This window comes from Parambassis ranga, chromosome 7 (genome assembly GCF_900634625.1).
Source record: "Parambassis ranga chromosome 7, fParRan2.1, whole genome shotgun sequence".
In the NCBI taxonomy this organism is placed as follows: Eukaryota; Metazoa; Chordata; class Actinopteri; family Ambassidae; genus Parambassis; species Parambassis ranga.
In genome coordinates, this window is record NC_041028.1 from 20363386 (window position 1) to 20387782 (window position 24397).

At 38.7% G+C, this 24397-nt stretch overlaps 1 protein-coding gene across 7 annotated transcripts in view; it reads left to right on the forward strand.

Moving 5' to 3' along the window:
- Positions 1-3761: 3761 nt before the first annotated feature.
- The window catches only part of LOC114438879 (paired box protein Pax-7-like), a 47721-nt gene continuing 27085 nt past the window's right edge, over positions 3762-24397 (forward strand). For 2 of the 7 annotated variants that reach the window (XM_028410502.1, XM_028410508.1), the window contains exons 1-5: positions 3771-4098; positions 4809-5044; positions 5145-5289; positions 5484-5612; positions 21661-21860. In XM_028410502.1, the coding sequence (XP_028266303.1) occupies positions 4014-4098; positions 4809-5044; positions 5145-5289; positions 5484-5612; positions 21661-21860 (795 nt within the window). In that variant the 5' untranslated portion in view covers positions 3771-4013. Of the gene's footprint in view, positions 4239-4808; positions 5045-5144; positions 5290-5483; positions 5613-21660; positions 21861-24397 lie in introns of all 7 variants that reach the window. The other 5 variants (XM_028410506.1, XM_028410504.1, XM_028410507.1 and 2 more) reach the window with 5 other exon arrangements.

A 24397-nucleotide genomic window follows, 5' to 3' on the forward strand; every position in this document is an offset into this window, starting at 1 on the left:
TAGTCCTCCACCCTAGGATGAGCTAATAGAGATGATTCAGGCACATTGAAACAAAGCTTTCAATGTCGGCTCATTTTCATGTGACTTGTTGTCCTTCATACATCTGTTAAACTCTTTTTACTCTTTTTCGACCTTACCTGTAGACATTAATGTCATGTGTTAGCATTGTGCACAGCTGCCTCTGCTGTTTATCCTCATTCCTCAACCCATTTCTGTGTGTGAAGTAACAGATTCTGTCTGCGTCTGAATGTGTAAATGAACTTGTGCCACTGCAGAGCTGTCAACCTGCTTTCTCTGCCTGATCATTATCACCTATGGTTTTATCTTTGAAGGACAACATGAGACTGGTATTTATAATGTGTAGCATTATGATAAAATATATCATCATAATTATAATTAATCATAATTTCTCCCAAATTATGTCAAGCATCAAATGTTATTTTGGCATCAGGAAGATGAAAGTACCTGCATGCAGTGACAGTTGCCATTTGTTGTCCTGTAAAAATGTTAAAATCTGTAAAAATAAAGATGGAACAACACAAAACAAAGGTTCTTTGTGGTGCATGTGTGTAGAGGCTGGAGAAACTGCTTCAAGAAATTTGGACTCAAAGTCCAAGAACAAATGTGGATAAAAATGTTTTCTAGAACATTTGTTCTTGGACTCAAAGGCTACACTTCTGTTGTCAAACACACGTTGGGCTGTAATACAAGAATTATTGTGCCAATTATTTTTTTATTTATTTTTATTTTGTTTTAAAAGGGTTACTTGTGGCTAATAATCTAAAATGATAACATAACTTCAGTGTGACAAAATGTTCTACAAAAGGACATTAAACTGCTTTATGTGAGTCATGACACACTTCTGGATATTTGGAATACACCATAACATTAGTCATTGTTATCTGGCTGGAAGTTTAGTATCTTCACAATGAAATGTTGGTAATGGCCCATGTTTTTACAAGCAGATAGACTTAAAATTATGTCCATGTGTGGTGGACTGCGTTCCTTAATCTCTACATGTACACATACAAATCCCTCCGCAGAAAAGGCTTTATGTTTTCTGCAAGTAGCTTGAAAAAATGTGTGTAAATATTGGCAACTAGCCTAAATGAGGTGAAAAATATTGGCAGCAAAAGGCCTGTATTGAGCTCATCAAATCTCCTGATACTAAAGCTAATCACTAAATTTGAAATAACATGAGGGATTATGGCAGGCATTGATTATGCATTGTAGTATTAAATGGACTTCATTACACTGTATCACTGTAAGCACTCAAGCAACATTTGTTTCTGAAGAGGTTGAGCTTATTTCACAATTTGGCCAACAGATGTCAGTATTGTATGATTTAGCTCCTTCAGTCAAATGCAGAAAGGCGCCTGTAGCTGCAACCTTCTTCGTCATTAGTGCATTTAAATCTGATTGACACAACTGAGTTGGACTAAAGGATGAGAGCAGATTTTAAAGCTCAGCTAAGATCCCTTTCCACACTCAACATTAACCAGTTGATTTGTTGATCTACCTTCAAGTGATATTATTGTCACAGGTGGAAATATTCTCTAAGTACAGTGTTTAATGTTTTATTTAATACATGTCCCATTTAGTATTAAGAATTGGTATGTCCTAAAACATAGTATGTCAGATGTATTGCAAAGCATCAAATAGGATAAGTAACAATGAAAGGCCATTGCTTTTATATCATTCTCCATGTTCTGTTTAAAAGACCAAAGAAATTTTAAAATTCTTACCATGTTTCTTCCTTGAGAAAGCCTTAATTTTCACACAGTACCAGATTTTTTCACACAAATCAAAAGCTACCAGGGTCATTGCTCCCCTTAAGAACTTGCCCTCTGTGTTTATCTATACTACAAATCACTGTTATCAATGATACTATGTGGTCTATGCTTTTTGATTTTTACCTAAAAGTGAAGACTGGTATCTATAGTACACAGAGTACAGTTCACGACAAGTAATGTTTTTCTTTAACACTTGTGAAAGCAAAGGTTCTGGAAAGAAAACTATTGAAGGAGCCTACTACCAAGAGAAGTGTCAAAGAAGACAGTTACTAGAGTCCTGCACAGGAATGGACTGCTGGACTGCAGACCACAAACACTCCTCTTCTGCAGAAAAGACATCTCCAACACAGATTGAAATATGCTAGTAAGACCACACAGCAGTATGATGCTGCGAGGATGATTCAGTGCCTCTGAAACTGGAAGGAACCATGAATATCTGGAAAGAAACACTAAAGCAGTGTGCAGCAAAACTGGGTCTTGGTTTTCTCTTCCAACGTTATTAACTGTCCTGCACAAAGCTCTGACTGAAATCTGATTGAAATCTGTGCAGTGTGCTAAGACCAGTGTCCATGCCAGGAGACCATCAAATCTGGAGGAGGACCACAGAGGAATGAGCTAGGATTCCTTAGGACTTGTTGAAAACCTCACCAAGCAACCCCAGATTGTTATCAAACAAAAAGGATACCCAACTAACAGCTGGCATCATCAGTCAGCATCGGACGGACCCATTATTTTGACCTTGCTATTTTGGCAAATATTTTTGTTTCTGTGCAAAAGGAAATCTAATGTATGTTGCCTACATAAAACTAGTATGTTGGTAGAGTTAATGTAGTAAAACATGTATTTGCTGTATTAAACAGTCTTTATTAAAATAAAGAAAAGGAATGACATTTTCGTAGGGAGGGCTAATAATTTTGTCTGGAACTTTAAGTAACCAACTTATGGTTAGATTATGTGAACCAGCGTACTTTTCTGAGCTGTTCTTAGCCACGGTCCTCAGCACAGCAGAAGACATGACACATCACTGAGCTGCAGAAAGGGACGAGATGAGTTTGGCAAATGTCTTTTTGCTTTTTGCTTAGATAAAATGAATGCACACCAACCACAGAAAGTTGTCGATGTTCATTGGATTCATGGTAGGCACACACACACACACACACACACACACACACACACATATATATATATATATATATATGTATGTGTATATATATATGTGTGTGTGTGTGTGTGCCTACCATGAATTGACCATGAATTGACAAGGGCTGCAACAATGCTTAGATAGGTGTTATATTTTTAGGTAATATCTACATGAGTCGTATATGCAGGACCAGAACATGTGTCACACGGCCTCTGCCAGCTTGCCTCTTAGCACTTTTCTCTGCTGCTTTGTGGTCCACTTCTAATGCTTATGTGACCATTGTGTGAGTAGTAGATGGGTCAGCATGGACACCTGGAAAACAAGCTGTAATACACTGCATTTACAGTAAAATGATAAATGGATAATATTTTAAGTACTACATGGTGTGCACTGCCATATTGTAAGGTCTTCCTTACAGTAAATTCCCCTGTGGGGGACTAATTACGGATTATCTTATTTTATCTTATCTTACAATATGGCAGTTTGGTTTCCTGCTCTGTCCATTATTTAAAAAAGAAACACAGCATTACAGCAGTCTCTGCAGACATGGATCAACAACCTGCAGCTGTTTATTGCAGAATCATTGCACCGGGTTTCATGATATTTATTTTAGACAGGTGTTTAGAGCGCACATTTCATGGAGATTGTATGATCAATTCCTAAGATTTCAGTGCATTAAATGTGTGTGTGTGTGTGTGTGTGTGTGTGTGTGTGTGTGTGTGTTCATCACAGTCCCCTCGCTGATTGGCTGCTGAAACTTGTTGGAGCGGTTTCCTCTCGAATAAGCTACAAGAACCTATCAGTGCGTCCGATGCGCCCCCTTTCCGAGCCCTGCTGGTCCAGACTTGCCAGAGAGACCGTCTAAGGTCGTTCAGCACTCACATCTGTTAAGTAGGTCCCTGTCAGAGACACAGTAATTCTGTGAACACATTGACAGTGTAAGGATTCCTCCCCGCTTCTCTTTTCTCTGCTCTGGAGGCTTTGACATTTTTACCCTCTTTTTCCTCTACCACATTCGTGGACATATAGGACCGCTTTTCTTTTTGATTTAGTTTTTTCTATCTGTATCTCATGATACGATGTCGTCTTTGCCAGGAACGGTACCGCGAATGATGCGCCCGGTTCCCGGACAGAGTTATCCGCGCACCGGATTCCCCCTGGAAGGTAGGCGCCGGTCAAGCTGCAGCAGCTGGGGGACATGGCTTCAACTTCCGGGGCCCCTTAGACTCTCTGAGACGAGACAGAAAGCACAGTTTGAAAATAGAAAGACACCTTGGAGGAGATGTGCAGCAAAGGCCTTGACTGTGAGTTACAGTGGGCCTACTTTTTCCATTAGAACAAAACAACTTTTGTTCCTATAGCCTTATAGTTGCATCCTAGAACAGATTCGGACAAGAAGCTGATATTATTCAATCAGTTCAATATCAATTCAATATTACTCTGTTGTGTTGTGAGAAAAAACAGCACCTTATTATTAAGAATTTTTGCTAAACCAGTCAAAAGAATTGAATTCACGCAGAATAAAACTGTTTATAAGAGAAGGGCACTCCGTGGATCTATCGACAGTGAAGTGGAGGTTAAAACAGCCCCTTCAGTGCCTCTTCATTATTCACCATCACGGTGTGCAAATCTAAGTAAATCCGTGTTTTAAATTTCATTTGCTCTTCAAGGGCCACGGCACAAAAAAAAAATTTTTGGTTAAACCCACTGTCTAGTTTTTGTATGAATTTCAGGAGTGAATAGTAAATATATTGTCTAATAGGCCAGCATTAAGATAGCTTGTGCTTTAATGACACACGGAAGCAATGTAACATTTTAATTTTCTGTAGGCCTATCTAATTCAATGCCAGCTGAGTGTGACCTGTACTCCACAGTTTCCACTCCTCTGGGCCAAGGACGGGTCAATCAGCTTGGAGGGGTCTTTATTAACGGCCGGCCGCTGCCCAACCACATCCGACACAAGATAGTAGAGATGGCCCACCACGGGATCCGTCCTTGTGTCATCTCCAGACAGCTGCGGGTCTCCCACGGCTGCGTCTCCAAGATTCTCTGCCGCTACCAAGAAACCGGCTCCATCCGTCCCGGTGCGATAGGCGGCAGCAAGCCCAGGGTGAGACAAAATGACATTTATTATTCGTGACCTAGTGTAAAAAACTACGAGTGCTGCTAGAACTCACGGCCGTGACCCACTCCCTCTGACCCACCTGCAGCAGGTAGCCACGCCGGATGTGGAGAAGCGGATAGAGGAATACAAGCGGGACAACCCCGGCATGTTCAGCTGGGAGATACGGGATAAACTGCTGAAGGACGGGGTGTGTGACAGAAGCACAGTCCCTTCAGGTGAGGCCTCCTCTGGTAAGCCGCATTTAATACACATTTTTTCATTTTAAGAAAAATAGCCCATAATAATAATTATTATTAAAATAATTAAAAAGTATTATTATTATTATTATTATTATTATTATTATTATTATTATTATTATTATTATTATTATTATACAGTTATTATTATTATTATTATTATTATAAAACTCTCCTTATGTTTGCAGTGAGCTCTATCAGTCGTGTACTTCGGGCTCGGTTTGGGAAAAAGGACGAGGAGGACGAGTGTGACAAAAAGGAAGAAGACGGAGAAAAGAAAACCAAACACAGCATCGACGGCATCCTCGGCGACAAAGGTAGGCCAGAAGACAACTCAGAGCCGAGCAGGCCGCTGACTGCTGTCTTACAGATGAACAAATTGGGTCTAAACGAGCGTTTTGTCGCTTTGGGTTTCCCCTCCTTGAAGCTGTTCTCCCAGCGGAGGCTTCATTATTTATGAGGGTTGCGGTGGAGTGGATCGGGCTCCTGTGGCGCAGCTTAAACGCTCCCTTGAAAGCGATGCTGGCAGATGACCGATGGGCAAGTCGAGATCAATTAATAGGACACAAGAGCCTGCGAACACACGGCGTGTGGACGTCAAGTTCAAAGCTGAATTTACTCACATTTGGAAGCGATTTGCAATTTATAGACAAGAGGCTTTCAAAAACAAAAAACCAAACCCGAGTAAAGGTCGCTGCTCTTAGAATGAAATGAAAAAGGCCAAAATCTTTTTGTTGTTGTTTTTAAATTTTAAAGTTTTTTTTTAGTTGAGATTCAGTTTCATTGAAATTTGCACCAAATCAAACTACACTATAGGTTTATATATGGGAGCTCAGAGCTGAAATTGACGTTTGTCCTGTATGCTCCTCTGACTGGAGCAGGACTGGGTAATTAGGCCTGTGGCTGTTTCCTGACCACTGCTTGGACTGGTATTTTTTTAACCACAGCTGTCCTCGTTTTTAAAACATCCTGCTGCAGCCTGTGTCTCTCTGTCATCCCAGGCCCCGCATTTATTAATTTGAAGACTTAGCCTATTACAGCTGGTAATGAAACTGGTGTCTGTTGAATAGGCTCCTGTGTTGGAGAGGGGTGTAATAGCTGGAAGGCTTGGTAAGAAATATATTTATCCCCTATCAGCCCTCACTCTCACAGTTCCAGGCACATGCATTTCGTTGAAGGGCTTTAAAGCAGATTAAACTGAGCCTTTTATTTCTTTTCACTTTCATCTTTTGGTGGCTCACGTCATGGTGTGAAGCCTGCAGCGTGAATTCATGAGATTTTTTTGGTTTCCTCTCCTGTTGTTTAGATTGTATTTCAAAATATTCATTTTTTTGTTTTCATGGGCTTTTCAGTGGCATGCTGACAGAAGAGCCAGAGTGCATTTTAGGCAGAGACACACTGATTCCTGTCCGTTTTTAGCAGATGGCAATGATTTTTTGGGGAACATACATACATGCTTTACATAATCATAAACGCATGAAGGAAATACATTAGAAGACGTTTAATTTTAGGTCCATTAGGTAATGTGGCATTTTCGTCCCAAACTGACATTTGCTTATAAAATTCTAAACAACTAGAAAAAAGAAACATAATTTGAACTTAAGTAGCAATTTTGTTCTTTGTTAGTACAAAAAGCTGAAAAGTAATCGTCAGAATTTTGTAAATGAATGTAATTAGATAATGTGATAAACACTGTAGACATTTTATAACATGCTTTTTAGGCCTTTACATGTGTAAATATATTTCATTACTTAAGGGCAGACGGCTGAGCCTTTCAATAACATTGCACAGACATTTCTTCAGCAGCACTCTCAGGTCTGTTTCACCAAGATATGTGTAACAGACCTAGGACATGAACCTTGTCAGTTTGGGAGTCCATCCTGGCTGAAACAGAAAAGGTGGATGGTGATGATGGAGTGAGCACTTCAAACAAATCCAGTAGCAGCTTTGCTGAGAGTGGACAGGCAGTGGGAAGTTGCAGCTATTAATAACCATTTTCCCCGGGCATCCACACTCACTCCGCTCCTATCCTCACTTTCTCCCAGCTATTTTGTCGGGTTGAAATTGAGGGAGACCCAAATGTTGGCCAGAGATAACACAATCATCACAGCCTCAGTCCTGGGCTGTGCATCAGTGTATTAAACTGGGATTAACCTCCCCTTTGTCCCCTGCTGCCTCTCAACAACAAAAAAAATCACATTTAAAGGATATAGTTAAAAAAAAAATAAAACAAAAAAACAAAAAAGAAGAAAAACACACAAACACACATCGGCTGGAAGCCACTGTGCAATGAGGAGTATGAAGGGTGACCGTAAGTGATGGTGAGTGTGTGTATATGATAACAGTCATCACTGCCATCATCTCCTACAGTCACTGAAGTTATTTATCAAGTGAATTCCACAGTGTTGCGATGAAAATCATTATGATTGTTATGATTGTTATGATTAAACATTATTTAATGCAGACATTATTATGATCTTAAATACAAAGATAGATATTTAGAAGATTAAACAAAAAGGGCTTTAATGCTTACTTACCCAGTCAATGATCACTTATATGGCAAATTAACATACCTGGAGTAGTCAATAATATAGGCCTACCTTAAATATTTTATTTAGGGTTGTTGATCAATTTAAAAAAAATCACTCAATCATCAAATCAATCAAAATGTATAATTTAGATTGAAGCATGTCATTTTAAACTGAATATTCAGTTCAGATGGCATTGTTTATTTACATTTTCAATACAACATTTAATGTAAACTACTGATTAAAAAACCTGCAATCATCAATCACTATACATAAATTCTTGTCATACAGTAGATTACAAGAAGTGTCCTCTAACAATTTTCGCCAAGATCCACTGTGATTGGCAGATTTTAGGCATCCAAGTAGCGACAGCATTAACTACCTTTGTTTATAGATCTTAGTAATGGCCCACACTTTGACTATGATGTAATTGTAGTCTTCTGTAGGGCCTCTTGTTTTGCTGTGACATTTAAAAGACTAATTACTATTACTTCTATTAAATAAATGAATTCAATTAAGTCCTGCTAAAAGAAAAGAAAAATATTGTTCATCTTCAGTATTAATGGTTCCCATTTGGCTTCACACATTGACCTGTCATGTTCACTTCAAATAAACTGCAAAAGTATGTATATCAAATTTAAGAACAAACAAACACACAGGTAATCTGTGTATTCACTTGTGAAAAACATATATAATAATATCATAAATGTTTTACAAGTCAGTGTACAGTGATGTCATAACTGTCTGACTACTGATTTAAATTCAGTAATATTAAGGGACTGACATTATGGTTGAACTGGTATTGAAAAATGATCATGTAGTCTGGTCTTAGTGATCATCTACATCAGGGGCATCAGGTATTCCACAAAAAAGGGTTTCAAATATTCCACAAAAAGTACAACTGGTCCAGTCTTCTCAATCTTTACTAAAAACATGAAGAGTTCTTCAGAACATAGAACCTCAGAACCTCTTAGTTAATCATGTTCCAACCATGTGACCAAGTTGGCTAACTTGGCAGCAAGAGGAAAGTCAGTAGCTTAAAGGCTTTGATCCTCAGCTGCTTTTGCTTATCAGAAACATACGTGTGACACTGCCATAATGAGAGTTCACCATATTAGCTGATTCCAGCACTGCTTTCAGGCTTGTCTGTCTAATTGAAGCCATTTTGCTGCATGGGAGCCCTGCCTGGGCTTATGTGCCCCCAACACTGATGCTGATGGCTTTATTCTCTGCCTGGAATATCTGAATAAAATCATTTTCCTTACATGGATACTGACACACCAGGGACATGATTAATACGTTGTAAAGGGAAATCTCCAGTTGAAATAAACGTTTGTTTTGTTTATTACCGTAGGCCAAGCTTCCCCTGCTAAGGTCTCTCTCTCCTTATATAAAACCAAGGGGCTAATAGTTGGATCAGGTTAGCAGGGATGGCAATATATGCCTTTGGGAGAACTGGGTCACTGAGGAACAGGATCAAGCTAAGAAGACACACACAGAAAATAAGCAAAACCCTTGAACACGTCTCATTTGGTAATATATGTTCAAATCAATCCTGGCCTTACAATAAAACACACAAAAATATTATAGCACTATGCAAGTAGAAGTGTCTATAAGGTTTTATGTTAAATTTTTTTATTATTTTTAAATATAAATGTGTGCATTTCTTGCTAATCAATAAAAAAATCATTTATACTAATCATTTATAAATATATATATTTTGAATATTTCCCAGATAAACAAATTAATTTGTGAGCAAACACATTAGCAGACACCATAATAATAATTACATGTAATTAAATAATCCTTGATCACAGCCCCATAGGAAAAATTACTTCATTAAAACATCTTGCTTACAAGGCTTGTAATTAGAATCACACTGTTTCTTTTTTGTTTAGCATTTCTGTCGGGGGTGACCTTCTTGTTGATGCTCCTTTATTTCTTGTAGGACTTTGGGACCTACTCAATAGCGTCTTTGAGAAAACAAATATATATAATAGGGGAGCTGCTGAACTGGGAGAAGGCTTTGAATGGGGGAATAACAGCCCACTTTTTTGCCGTGGAGTGTTCAGTAGCCATTCCTTAATCCTTCTTTCATTTTGCCGGCAAATGCCAAGAATCTTGTGTGCAACCCAATAGGAAGCTGATCAGCCAACAAAAGAGGAGTGCTGCACAAAGAGCAAACAGGCAAAATGGGGGTTGAGGGCAGTCAGAAGCCTCTGGCATTCCATTAACAGTTCATTTGTACAGAAATACACATAGGAGAATGGAAAGTGGACAAAGTAAAAAAAAAATAGCACTTTGGTACGTCTTAAACCGATCTCTTAGTGAGCAACAACTCTCAAGTTAGAGGCCTTTTCCCCCTAATATTTCAGGGAGAATCTTAACTGTCAAAGACTTAGCTCAACATTTTTTTACTTATTTTTTTTCTTAAAAGAAAAACCATTCAGTAATGAAAATCCAGGTTTGGAGAAGTTACCTGGATATCATGAGCTGGATTGGTTGGGTTGCTGTCTCTGTCAGGATTTGGCAGAGAAATATTTTTGCTTTAATCCAAGTCATTCAGCTGCCCAGTGAAACACAGCCCGACAGCCTGCAGTCTTCTTTCACCTCGGCTCCCTCACAGTTTGCTGCAAGATCAAACACTGCTACCTTTAAAGACACAGCTCACTAAGGGAGAACATTCTGTCCAAAAATACTCTATGGCTTTATAGGACTGTATCTTATATCTTTACACTTCCATTGCCCAACCACACAATTTATTTTCACACAAACATCGTCTTGCTCAAATGAAATAGTGGATAAGATTATCTTTTTTTAACATGTACATAATGACTTGAATTATCTTGCTGTCACTTGCTCTTCAATAGGATGAGCGTAGCCTTTGATCCTTGGAGAAAAGGAGATGACATACAGAATTAAAAAGCCTGTTCTTGATTTATACAAAAAATATGAATACATATCAGGTCGGTTAGCTGGATTATAGAAACACTGAGGCCAGCAGTTTATTGTAAGGCTTATACTGTATCATAAAATATTAAGTTCTGTATTAAACTGTGTAATCTGTAAACTCATGTAGGACATCTGCAGACGCTCTCTCTCTCTCACACACACACACACACAGAGTGTAATTTTAGCTACTAGCTATTAGTAATAAAAAAGAATAATAATAATCATCATCACCATCATCATGATAGTTTAATATTCGCCACTGCAGCTTTAGTGCTTCATCACATATTGTTTACTGTAATGACTTTATGACTTGATGATGGTGCTGCACATCACCTCAGGTAAATGCAGCTCATAGCATATGACCCATATCATATTTATTTACTAGTGTACCTTGAAAAATAATGATTTAGGCCAAGTATTTTTTAGAAGAACATTTTGACAAAGATGTATTATGTTGATGGGAAGTATTTAACACATCTGCAGACAGCAAAAATGAGCAAATATATGTTGTCCTCATACCTCAGGCTCATCCTTTTTTTTAATTGCTGGTTTTGATACATACAGTATATACATACACTATAGTAACAAATAACTTACTTATATTGTTATTATTAGATTGCAATAACACCATTTAGATACATTTAACAGATGTATAGTACAAACTGAAAGTACATTATATTTATATTTATTTCTGGTTTGTTTATGCCATTATGACCAGTACAGATATCAATAAAAATGAAAACTATATGACAAACTATACAAATTTTATGCCTGTTGCATTACATTGTGGGATAAAATTGTCTTTTAAAATGAAGGACACTATTAACTATTAAACTACACATATGAATAGCCTAGTGAATGACAGATATTGAAAAATGCTGTTTAATGCAATATGTTTAAAATATTATAAAGCAATACATTTCCAAGTGAAATATTTTCTTACAGTACTGCCTCCAAACTAGATAATTGTTTGCAAATAGTGTGCTGATGTTCAGTTAAAATGATTTATCCACACCCGCACTGTGCACATTTTCACAGTTTCACACTTGTAGAGTTAAAGATATCTTATGTCTCTGGAAGAAAGGCTTTGCTGTTTTGTATAATAAGACTTTTTTGGGAGAATTTAGGTCTTTACGAATGCTGGCGTTAAAGTCAGCATGTTTTTAGCACTACATAAACAGCTACAGAGGCCAAGCACAGCTCTGCTTTCAGATGTGGTCTGCTGATTCACAAACAGTTGCTGCATGCTGAAAGAAAGAGAAAATATGAAGCAATAGGTTGGTTTGCCTGCATTTGAAGGAGTTGATGAACTCCTCCAAGTTTATTAATGAAAGGAAACAATATGAGCTAAAGGCTTGAGGCAAGGAGGCTGACAGTTTATAATGTGACGACCATTGTGGCCTTTGGGCAGATGCATGAATACCTCTGAATAGACTCCCTCAAAGTGACACGATTGAGCTAGACAACAGGAAAATGCTGAAAAGAAAGCTTCTCTTTGACACCACTGGGCTGGTCCCTATTCCTAATGCTTTTAACAAATATGCAACTGCAGTGGAAGAATTGCTGTGGTCCACTCTACACTGTGTTGTTGCTGCAGACACACACACAGTCCTACCATCACAAGCAGTAGGTGTCTGGCTGATGTTCTAACACAATAGCTATTCTGAACTGAAAGTTGCGCAATGCCTCTACATATTTCAAGTCATTTGGTGAGTAGAGTGAGTAACACAGGCTCATCATAAGGGGTTTTTCCCTTAAAACAGTTCTTACAAAATACGCCATCAAACAGTTTGATGGTGTATCAACTCATCACAGATTGAATGGTTTGAGCAGGTCTGCAGCTCCTGCACCAGCACCATGTAACTCTGTGTTTCGGATAGGAACACACCGGGAATACAACTGAACTTGGGCATATGTCAGGCATATATCACTATTGAAAGTGGAGTTAGCCACCAGCTGACAAAAAGATGATGCTATGTAACTTGTGAGCAGGCATTATGGCAGAGCCAGCAAAGAAACCAAAGAGGATATTGTCTGAGGAAACAAAGCATAGAGAGCAAGAAACTGACCAACAATGCGCCCAAATAAAAGGCAATATTGGACCCGTTTATACTTTCTGGCAAAAGCTAAAAAAAAGGGATGCAGACTGATGACAATGTTGCCTTGTTGCTGTTGGATTAGTAGGCGATAGATTGTCTGTTTAGCATATGTGTCATTTGCTTGAAGATGTCCTTTGTAGCTGCGGAGTGTTGTCTGTAGCCTCTGACTACACCACACAGGCACCACACAGGCACCACACAGGCACGGTGGATCGTGGGATTTTCACTGCACTGTGTGCATGAATGTGTGCTCTTCTAGTTATTTGGTCTGTGGTTTTTGCATTGTTATTTCAAAAATACACTGGTCCCTTTTTCATTAGTGTGTAACTCAACACACATTACAACAACTGTTGTGTGTGTATTATTTATTTTCCATAGCATGGAATGTTGTTAACAAAGCAGGGAAGCTAGCTACCAAAGGTTTACAGTTATTTTCACTATTTGCACATAGTGAAACATTTAGTTATTAAACTGTGTTTTGAGGTGACAATGAATTTACCGAAAATATTGGTAAAATAAAATGTTATATAATATATACTTTTTAGTTTAGTTTTTTGTTTTAAAGATTGCTCATAGTATTTATTCATTTGTGTTTTTGACAACTGGTCACCCTACTTGATTGTAGGAAAATAAATAAATGGTACCTAGTGCCTACCAACGCTGATTAAGCTCTCACAACACATTATTATTTTCTTGCCATTTAATTCCTTTATAAACACATTGCCCTGCTATTAGTGGCCTGTCATAAATGTGCCTGCTACTTTTTTCTTTAGGTACATAAATAAAAAAATTGCAACTATGAAAACTGAGACCAGCTTTTAGATGAATATCTCTGCCCAAAGATAACATAGGACTTCTTTCAGTCCAAAGATGTTAGGTAAATAGATGATGCTAACAGAAAAACAGAACTCCTAAAAACACAAACCTTTAAAAACGAAATAATTGATTATAATATAATAAATGAAGTAGATTTAGTATGTAAAATATGTATTTATTTTTTTCAATTCAATTCCCTATAGTGGAAAAAAATAGGATCTTCACATGCTAAAGGTATGTGAAGATCTACACAATAAATGGACAAATCCCCACAATACTCACTGAATATTTTATCACATAACTTCAGATGAAGCTCTCACCTATCCCTCCATCCCTTACAAATGTATCAGAATGAGAGCTTTTTAACCAGTATCTGTAATGATGGTCAACAAGCACAGATAACTTCATTTTCTTTGCTCTGATTGGTAATCTACTTTCTTCCAAAATAAGATTATTCTATTGCTCTTTAAAACTTTCGGCAACTGCTTTCTTTAAGCCTGCAGCTGTCCATTGAGGGCTTTGCTTTGTCGAGTATATCTTAAGAGTGCCTCTTATTATTATATTTGCTCCCTGCTCTAATCTCTATCAGTATTTATATTGACAGTCGGCAATTTTTGTTTATGGCTATTTTTTTATCTACTAAATAAAGACACATCCATGCCAGTGCCTCGGGAGGAAAGAAGATAAAGACTTTGCATTAATAGCAGTTTGCTAAGACATAATGCCCTGATAAAGCCAGCATCTCTGTGTGGGCTGGATTGAGTTCAGTGCCAGTTCTGTGCAGTGTTCACTGAGAGCACACAGCTCTCCTATATAGGCTCCCATAGCTTTCTGTGAAAAAAAACTACTTTCTGTGAAAGTGTTTTTTCCATAAACCTTGGGATTTTTTGATTCATTTTTTAGTGCAGAGTTTCTAAATCTTTTGGCAAATATTTTACTCACCACTTAAAAACTGCCGACGTTGCACACACTCTACTCAGGCTGCTTACTACACACTTTTGCTGCATTTATTGTGACTAAATACCATTGTGTTAGCGCTGTACTGGAACAAAGGCTGGAACAATACTGAACTGTATGAATGGGAGCGTGTGCAGAGGCAGCAGCGCCGTTGCAGCGCCCGGCCTCCTTTTTTGCCCATTTGGGCTTGTATCTGGGGCCTTTGTTGGCAGAGCAGCTATCAATGCCAACTGGCAGATTTTATTTCACTTTCTTTTGTGTTCTTTGAATATTTTTTAAAACTTTGGCTTCGCACTCAATTAAGATCCTCATTTCAAGGCCTTGTATTGTTAGTGCAGGCACAAAAATCCGAAAGTCAATGAAAATATGCCATCCCAGCAAAAAAAAGAAAAACCTGTGGCTGATATCATGGTAAACCTTGTAACATATTTCAGTGCGATCGTGAAAGCAATCACACTCGTATATAGTTTAAAATAAAAACCTTCATAAGAAACAAAAAGCTCTTTACTTTGAAAACATTTTGTAGTGCACAGTTAAAAAAAATTGTAATTTAACAAATACAAAGGTTCATAAATGCATGACTATAGCATACTCTTGTGAAACATATCAAAGTAGCTATATTTCTTACACTTGTTTATAAGTTGAAAAAGCAGCATACATGATCTTTGACCTCTTCCATTTTTAAATAGGCAGCATTTTGCTCGGGTGCGCATCTTTAGTGACTCAGTCTATAAGTGTTTACTGAAGTCTTGCAGAATGTGACAGGGCTGCTGACAGTCTTTCATGGCCAACTGCCCCCTGAGGAGCTGCCTCTATGCCTCTATTGGCATTCAAAGGGCCTGGGGCCTTCCTCAGCATCTGTTGTTTAAGATGAGTCAACTTTGTAACATATGCAGCTGACCAGAAAGGGCCTTTTGGATCAGAGTTCTCTCTGTCCACAACTACTCATGCACCTCCAGTCAAGGTGTATTAGCTGCTGAATAAAGAAGAGAGTCCCAAAGGTTCCATTTGTAAAAACTGTCACGCTATATACACAATCTAAGGTTATGTTTAGGTTTTGCATGTGGCTTACTAACAAATCTCAACTCCTCTACAATGTGATTTGTTTTATTACTTGTAGACTGGGACTGCTCTGATCTTTAGATGTGGTCTCAATAAAACTGTCTTGTCAGTAAAGCAAGTGTATTTATATCCTATATGAATGTCTGATTGTTTAACACAGGCTTTTAGAAACAATATATCTGATTGTTTAGGCCACAAAGACCAAGAATAAAGATGATGTCTGCTAACTGGACTGTCAGGCAGAGGTGGCTGTGAGGCTGACTCCCTCACAAACACAACAGCTATGGACAAAACTCAAGCATCTACAAATCATTCTGTGAGAAAGACATTGTTTATTAATACATTCATCAACTGTTGAGCCAATACATTTGACTACCGTAGTCACAGTCTATTGAGCTAAACTGAAAGCAGATCCTAATTATACTGGAACTAATATGATTTTCAAAATGACCCATAATTAGTTTTATGCGGCTCTTCAGTGCTCTATCAGTCTCTGTGGCCATGTCTTGGTCAGAGTGGGGAACTGTATTGTTAGTATTCTCTAGCCCTTGTACATTACACACTACTTTACTGACAGCACACAACCTGTGAATCTATATATATCTAACAGTCTGATAATCAATTATTTTTTGACTTACAAAAACACAATCTATGCAAGAACAACAATTTGCAGTTCTACATGTAAAAGCTCTTAGGGACTATTAAAATGTTTTTGAGGCACAGATGAGCAGAACTAGGAGAATCAAGGAACAACAAAAAGATATTCCTTCATTATCTTTGGCTCAGGGTAAACACTTAACAAAAGCTGTTATGCAATGACAATAATGAAATGACAAACCAATCATTTTAATGATTTTGTTTATGTAATTCAGACTTTTTGGATAATTTACACCAAGTTAATGTTTTTTATAAATATTTTTTATTTAAGTTTTTTGTTTCATGCCAAACAAAGTGACCCGGTAATAAAATATCACAGTAAATGACTTATGAACCTAATCAGTAAAGAAAATTTTCTTCACTTTCACATTCCAATTACAACAACCTGTCATATTTCTTCTCTGTAATGTATGATGTTTGTGCATGTTTGTTCATCTCTCTCTCTCTCTCTCCTTCATCCTCTCTATCCTGTCTACCTCTTCCTCTTCTCCTCTACCTGTCAGCAGTCGGTTCCTGTTCAGATACCTTAAATAGGACCCGGTTAAAAGGGAGTTTTTCTTGCCACTGTTGCTCTTAAGGGGGTTCAGGCACTCGGCCTCTGTGAAGCACCCAGACACAATTTTGATTGAAAAATCAAATAAACTTAAATTGAAAAAATATAACTTCTGTTGTCTGTTGAAATGTTTCAAGTATGAGGGACTTATTGTATTCTAATCATATTTTATTGTAGCCAGCTTGCAGTATTTGCCCCCTGCAGAATGATCCCACTGGGAAGCACTGTATTGCACAATCCAAATTATAACAGATCCTTCACTCAAACAGAAGCAAAATTTAACAGCTACATACAGACTCAATGGGACAGTGTGCATTCTGATCTTACAGCAAATGATCAAAAACATAAGCGGGTATTAATGTGATGATAAATCTCTGTCCCTAGCACAGGGAAATTGAATTACAGCTATCATTAAGTCATTTTACTGCAACAAGGCACACTTTGGCTGAATTAATTAGATTTTTTTTGTCTAGTGGAACACTGTGTGTGTGTGTGCGCGCGCATATGCCCCAGCAAAAAAACAGATTACATGAAACAGAAGTGTACAGTTTATTTACAACTGCCACATTTGAAAAATCAAGAATGTGTGTGTTTTTGTATGTGTGTGAGATAGTGTGTGTGTGTGTTTGTGTGTGTGTGTGTGTGAGAGAGAGAGGGAGACTGTATTGTCCTACTATTCTCCTGATAAGACATAGCATGCCAATCGAGGGATCTCGTGGAGACAAAGATGAAGTCCAGGTTTAGCCCCTCTATCGGCTCAATGCGTCTGTCTCATTACCATAATCTCTGCTTTCCATTATCAGCTGGAGAGAGGAGCTGACCCTCCTGATCCACCAGCCTGTCAAACTTTATTCTCTTCCATGGGGATATGTATTGTGTTCCCTTCAAATGTGAGCCTGAAGCTGCTTCTAGCTTGGGGTAACAAACCTGAAATGGTGCTTCAGGTTGTCACCAGAGCTGCCCAGGCACAGCCATCGCATGCAAATTCATTTATATGTCAAATCACATGGTATTCACTCTGTTTAAGGAAAAAGGGGAAATCTTTTATCAATTAAAAACTCACTGCAAATATACAGTATTACATTAAATTGACAAATAAAATTGCAATCAACTTAATAATAATGGGTTAGTGTAGCAAACATAGCCAATGGCTGCCAATTCAAACCTTTTCTCTACTAAAAATTTTTACATGTATAGAACATGTTTCTTTAAGTCCTTCATTTGATAATTAAGGTGAGAGAACAATTATCAAATGAAATACATTAAAAAAAGTGTTATATAATGTTGCAAATGGTAGAATGTTTGGCCTTCTCTAAATGCCCAAACCATTCCCATAACTGTGCTTAAATTTCATTTATTTGTATGATCATTTCTTGTCTTAATTATTTATGAAAGCAATAATGTCTAATAATCAAACCAATAGATTCATTAAAGCTGCAAGCAGCATTGCGGGCCCTCGCACACCTTGCGATCCGCTGGGCGATCGCAGTCTCCTCTCCTCTTGTCTCCTCTGCTCTCCTTTCCTCTCATTTCCACAGACGTACAACAAACACATGTTTACAAGAGAAAGTTCCTGTTGCCAGTAGGTGGCGCTATGACCGTATGATCCTATGAGCATATATATCTGTTCAGACTCAGGTCCATAGCAGTACTGTAAGATTTTGTCCACATTGCATGAAGTATGTTGGTGGTACTGCAGAAAATACAGCGAGTTACTTTGTAACGGAGAATGGTCAACTTGAGCACCACGCCCCCGCCACACCGTAACACTTTTGAAAGAGTTTTGGAATGCGTCTATTCCCTATGGTGTCCTGAGTGCACACAGTGAATTTCAGCTGGATTGGATGAAGTATGCAAGGGGTGAAAAGTTTTTTAACAGGGTCACTAATAGGCAAAAAATTGCCACAAAAGTCAAAATGGCGGACTTCCTGTTAGGTTGGAAGGGGGGTCCAAGAGACATCTGGGGCTGATACATATGTGTGCCAATTTTCATGATCCTACTTAAAACAGGCCAGGGGGGCAGGCAGAAAAACCTATGATAACACAACATTTTCTGTAGCCAGTAGGTGGCGCTCTGTCAAAACCTCAATATATTGTTGTATAGATGTGTTTAGGGTCAGGCTCTGATTATACATGTTACATTTGGTACAGATTGGACAGTAAACAGAGAAGTTATAGCGACTTTCTGTTTCCTGTGAAATCGGCAAACTTTGAGGCCACGCCCCAGAGTTTTGGAATGCGTCTATTCCCTATGGTGTCCTGAGTGGACACAGTGAATTTCAGCTGGATTGGATGGAGTATGTGAGGTGTGAAAAGTTTTGTTGCAGGGTCACAAATTGCCACAAATTAAGATTAAGAAACCTTTATTAGTCCCACAATGGGAAAATTGCATATGCATTGGCCGCAAACTTAAAAATGGCGGACTTCCTGTTTTGTTTGGGGGGTTCAAGAGACTTTACATTCACATTTTTAAGGCGCCCAAAAATGTGATTTTAGGAGGGGAAGGGGAAAAAAAAATAATAAAAAATAATAATCCCTAGGGTTTCAATAGGGCTCTCGCACGTTTCGTGCTCGGGCCCTAATAACATATGCAACATGTAAATCTCAATCTAAATCTTAAATCTCAAACACCTAACTCTTATTCTGTGTTTGCTTATTGGTAGCGGATTAATGCTGTAGACCCACATATGAAAAATACTGTGAAGCAACAAGACCTTATTTCACGGACTCCCCCCCTCTCCTCTGCCTCTCTCTTGCTCCTAGTCCAGCAGCATGTGAAAGGCAGAGTCCATCCTGTTGCCTTTTTGAAAGTAGTCTTAGTCCACTGCAGTAGCCTCAAGTGTTGTCACACTGAGTTAGTGCCACAATGCTTTGCAGCAGTCCCCCACACCATCTTCTCTCCAATTTACCAATGACAAACATGTCACACTGTACACAAATGTTTTCTTTAAAATGTGCATGTGTATAAATATATGTTTTACTGTGGTAAAAACAAACCTTTGCAGGGACAAAATAAGGAAAAATATAGATTTAATTAATTCAGCAGCGTGTCCTGCAGCCACATGTAATCCATTGAGAATTCTCCAGTGGGAGCTCTTAAAGGGGGTAGCTGTGGTGGTGGTGGTGTGGTGGGGGTGGTTGGGTGATACCAAACAAAAAAAGACAGATTCCCCCTGAAACTCTTCCAGCTGCATGTAATGGGAGCCGTGCACTAATCCCATAATTCGTTGTTTAATATAACTACAGAAGCGACCCTGTTGTCTCAGCCAGTTTGATGGCCCTATTCTTTCATCAGCACCTGACTAAATTCTACACACAATGAGACAATATATCACGTGTGATAACTAAAATCTTTGTTGGGTTTCACAGTGTAGTATTATTATGGTTGCCAAAGCTGTTGTCCAATTCATATACATGACATTGTGCCCACATGTAGCCACATGAGCGTTGGCCTTGCTCTCATACATCATGCCATAAATTTCACATCTCACACATATTACCTATGACTAAGATTTTGAGGGCAGGTAATTGCTTTTCATTTGTCATACGTTCAAATCAGTTTAACTTCTAGACCACTGTTTATAGGACCCTTTGGGCAACCTTGTTGTTGGTAGTTCTGAGATACTATTACACCAGTTTTTTTTAATTTTGCTGTGATGTCATACCATGTTGCATAATAAGAGATTTTGTTTCTTCAGTCCCACTGTAGGCATCCCAAAATGTGTCTCTGTATAGATCAGATTAACTTTTATGTTTCCCAGACACAGGCATACTGTATTGTACATGAGTAAGATCAGACACACAATAAATTTGGAACAATTTCTGCCTGCAGGTATGTTCACACTTAATGAATAATGTTACATACTTTACTAAGGTGGTCTAGGAAGATTAGCACCTCCTATTCCACCCAGACTTTCAGCACCATGCTTTGGGGGATGTTGAAATATGCAGGTTTTGATATGGAATATACCAAGCAGCAGAAAATTGTTTTGTCACATAAACAGCACCACAGTAAAACCACTGAAAGCACTGCTGTTTAAGTACAAGCTGTCCCTCTGTCCTCTGCCTCCCTCTCCTTGTAGAAAATTGTAGAAAAGACTTATTGCATATTGCTACATTAAATCTTTGTTATTTCAATGTGATGTAAATTGCTAACACAGAGCACACATAACACACATTTCAAGTGGTGTCCTATGTGATGTTAGTATTTTAGTGAGCAAGTTAAATGCTTGAGACTCAAGCATCTGAATCTTTACCAATATTCTAATTAATCACATTCCAATTCATTACATAGCTGTGTTAAACACTTGATTCTGCAGTCTGTCTGAACATGTTGTTATGTACAACAGACCACTGCTATGAACACACTTCTGAGGTCTGCAATCTGCTGAATGGTCGAATGAGATACCCAGAATGACATAGTGAAGGAGACTGTAATTTGTGATGCTTGCATGAATTTGTGCATTTTCACTAGAATCACTAGACATGCCCGAGGAGAAATGGGGCAATTTCCAAAGGCTGATCATAGCCAGCTCACATCCAAAGAGCCTCCAGCTGGGGTAGGCATTTCTAAGTAGCTGTATCTCAAATGTTTACAGTAACTCTATGTATAAAACCACATTGTATAATTGTTAAATGACATGGTATGGAGCAGGCATGTCATTGCCATATAATTTTTGAGCTAGATTGTAAAACACAAATGAAATCACTGAAATTCTGTCTCTTCTATGCACCCATGTAGGAAGCCGGATGGATGAAGTATCAGATGTGGAATCGGAGCCTGACCTCCCCCTAAAGCGGAAGCAGCGAAGGAGTCGGACTACGTTCACAGCAGAGCAGCTGGAGGAGCTAGAGAAGGCTTTTGAAAGAACACACTACCCTGACATCTACACCAGGGAGGAGCTTGCCCAGAGAACTAAACTCACTGAGGCCCGAGTCCAGGTAATACACTGCCATCCAACAATCCCTCTTTCCATCCATTCATGGAATAAACTTATCAGTCTTGATTTATGTTTCTTGTGAGACCAAACAGACCAGAATTGGTTTGGTAGCTGTACTGCTGGAAACTAGTCCAGTTTTCATATCTCAGCTAAGGAACCTGCCTTTGGTCTCTGGGGTTTTGGCAGTTCCACAGTGCCCCAGTTGTGCTAGAAAAAGTACTGTAGAGCTTCAGCAACAGCTGTTGTGAGGTGGTGGGGGCTACATTCCTCACGCATGTCTCACTCCCCAACATCTTGGCTGGAATTATTGTTTCCCACCACTTCGAGCCCACAACTCAATGTAAAATTCACAGCAGATCAGAGAAGCCTGGTCTCTCAGGGGACCCAGAAAACCAAGGCGGTGAGAAAGCAGCATGGACCCTTTCTCACTTGTACTTTTGATGCTTTAGTATGGTTCTTATCCACATTGAGTTGTCAAATGTTAGCTGTGAAGAATGCACTACCATAGTTTGAACAGCTGTAGCACCATGGCAGGTGAAGAAACTGTGTCTGCTGATGAGAGGAGAGCCCCCCCCCCCTTCAGCAATTAGTTGGAAGTAGATCTTGTCCTGCAACCAAAGCATATACTAAAGGTGTGACAAACATAACGTAACATTCTGGTATCAGTGCTGGTAGTTTGAAAGAAAGAATAGAAGTAAGCGGATTTTGATGTTTGTTTGTATGTGTATGTTGCGCTGTGATGGACTGGTGACCTGTTCAGAGTGTACACTGCCTCTCACCGGTAAATAGCTGGGATAGGCTCCAGACCCCCCAAGTTTTCTTAAAGACGTTTTGCTGCTCCTCCAAGCAGCTTCATCAGTTCTAACTGTTTGGTGGGGATTTATATGTGATGGAGGACCTCAGTGGGCGGGTCCCTGTGAAACTGACAAGCAATAGCTGTAAATGTCTCCATACTTACCTGTGTTGGTCTGGCTGACCATGCCTAGTGTGTCTAATGACTGGCTAACAACTATAAGACTACAGGGGGGCTGTGATGGTGGGACTGGTTGCCAGCCCATTGTTCTTGCTGTGAGCATGTGACTTGGAGTGAAACTTCCTGCAAATGGATGGAAGCACTGCATTGTATGTGGTAGAAAGATGATGTCTGAGTCCACCACCTTCCCTCAACAGAGGTGGTGGACCTCTACCACATATAAACCATGTTTCCCCACCAAACAGTTAGAACTGATGAAGCTGCTTGGATGAAACTTCTTTAAGGAAATTCTACAAGTCCAGTTGCCTTGATTCTGAATAAGCTGATTTGGGTTATTCCAAATGCGTGACTGCAGTTGTGTTGTTAGATTGTTAGGTGTTCAGGGGGTCATTTTATAAAAAAGGGGATACATACAGTATTTACTATGACTGCAGGATGCAGGAGGGGACTATATTTAAAAATAAACAGGCTAGATTTTTGCATATTAATGACCTTGTATACATAATAAGTCACAAAATAACTTGTGATTTTTTATTGCACAAATATACAGCAGTTTTAATATATGTGACAGTAAAGTAAGTTAAAATCAAAAGAGCAATGAATAATTAAACCATTGAAAGTATTATTACTGAACCACATGAGTGGATGAGAGAGGTATATTTTACTTTCTCTCTCCTGTCCTCCTGTCATGTCTCTGTTCTGCAGTGGTAGGAGTGTTGATCTACTTCTTTTCTTGCAGAAGTACCTCTGGGCAACAACACCTGCTGTAATTATTTGAGTCTTCTCTACAGAAATAGAAGTCCAAATGATCTTCTCCACTTGAAAGACATGTTTTCATTTGCTCCGAATGAAAAAGGAGGATTCCTGGAGAAAGTGGGTGGGTGGAAAGCTGGAGGCAATACACACGGTAGATTCCTGCTACAGCTTGGGGTGTGGGGTGTGTGCATGTGCTGTGTTAACTCCTCTGTGTGATACTGTTTTATCAGAATGGCTTCAATGGTAAAAAAGTAGTTACCTGTGTGTCCTACAGAGGGGCAGTGTATCAGAAAGAGACATAGACATTTCTAGGCTTATGTATACTTGCTCTAAGCTTCTGTCTTTTAGTTGGTTTTAATTAAGAACTGGTGAGAAGTTCGCTGCTGAGCTGAAAGAGAACAGTTTAGCTTTTGGCAATACACACCTCCTACCTCTTTGCCATGTTTTTATCTAATTGATTTGGGTCACATTACTAGACTAGGGAGTGTGTGGGTGCATGTGTTTTCCATATTTGATAGTGTCCTTTTTAATAGGTAAGCTATAGTTTGTGTGAGAGACCTGCATTGTGAGAAATGTTTATAGATGTTCTTTTTAATTGTAAAATGTCACAATAGACCACGTAACCTTGATGCAACTGCAACTTTGACAGCAGTAGTGCTTGTTGCTGTGGGTGTTAAAATTATAAACATTATTGCTTTACATATTGTCTTGTGATGTTATTGTTTATATGGCAGATAGAAAGTAGCTGATGATTAGACTATACTGGCTTTTCCTTTTAAACAATGCAATAGTCAATAATTACAGTAATC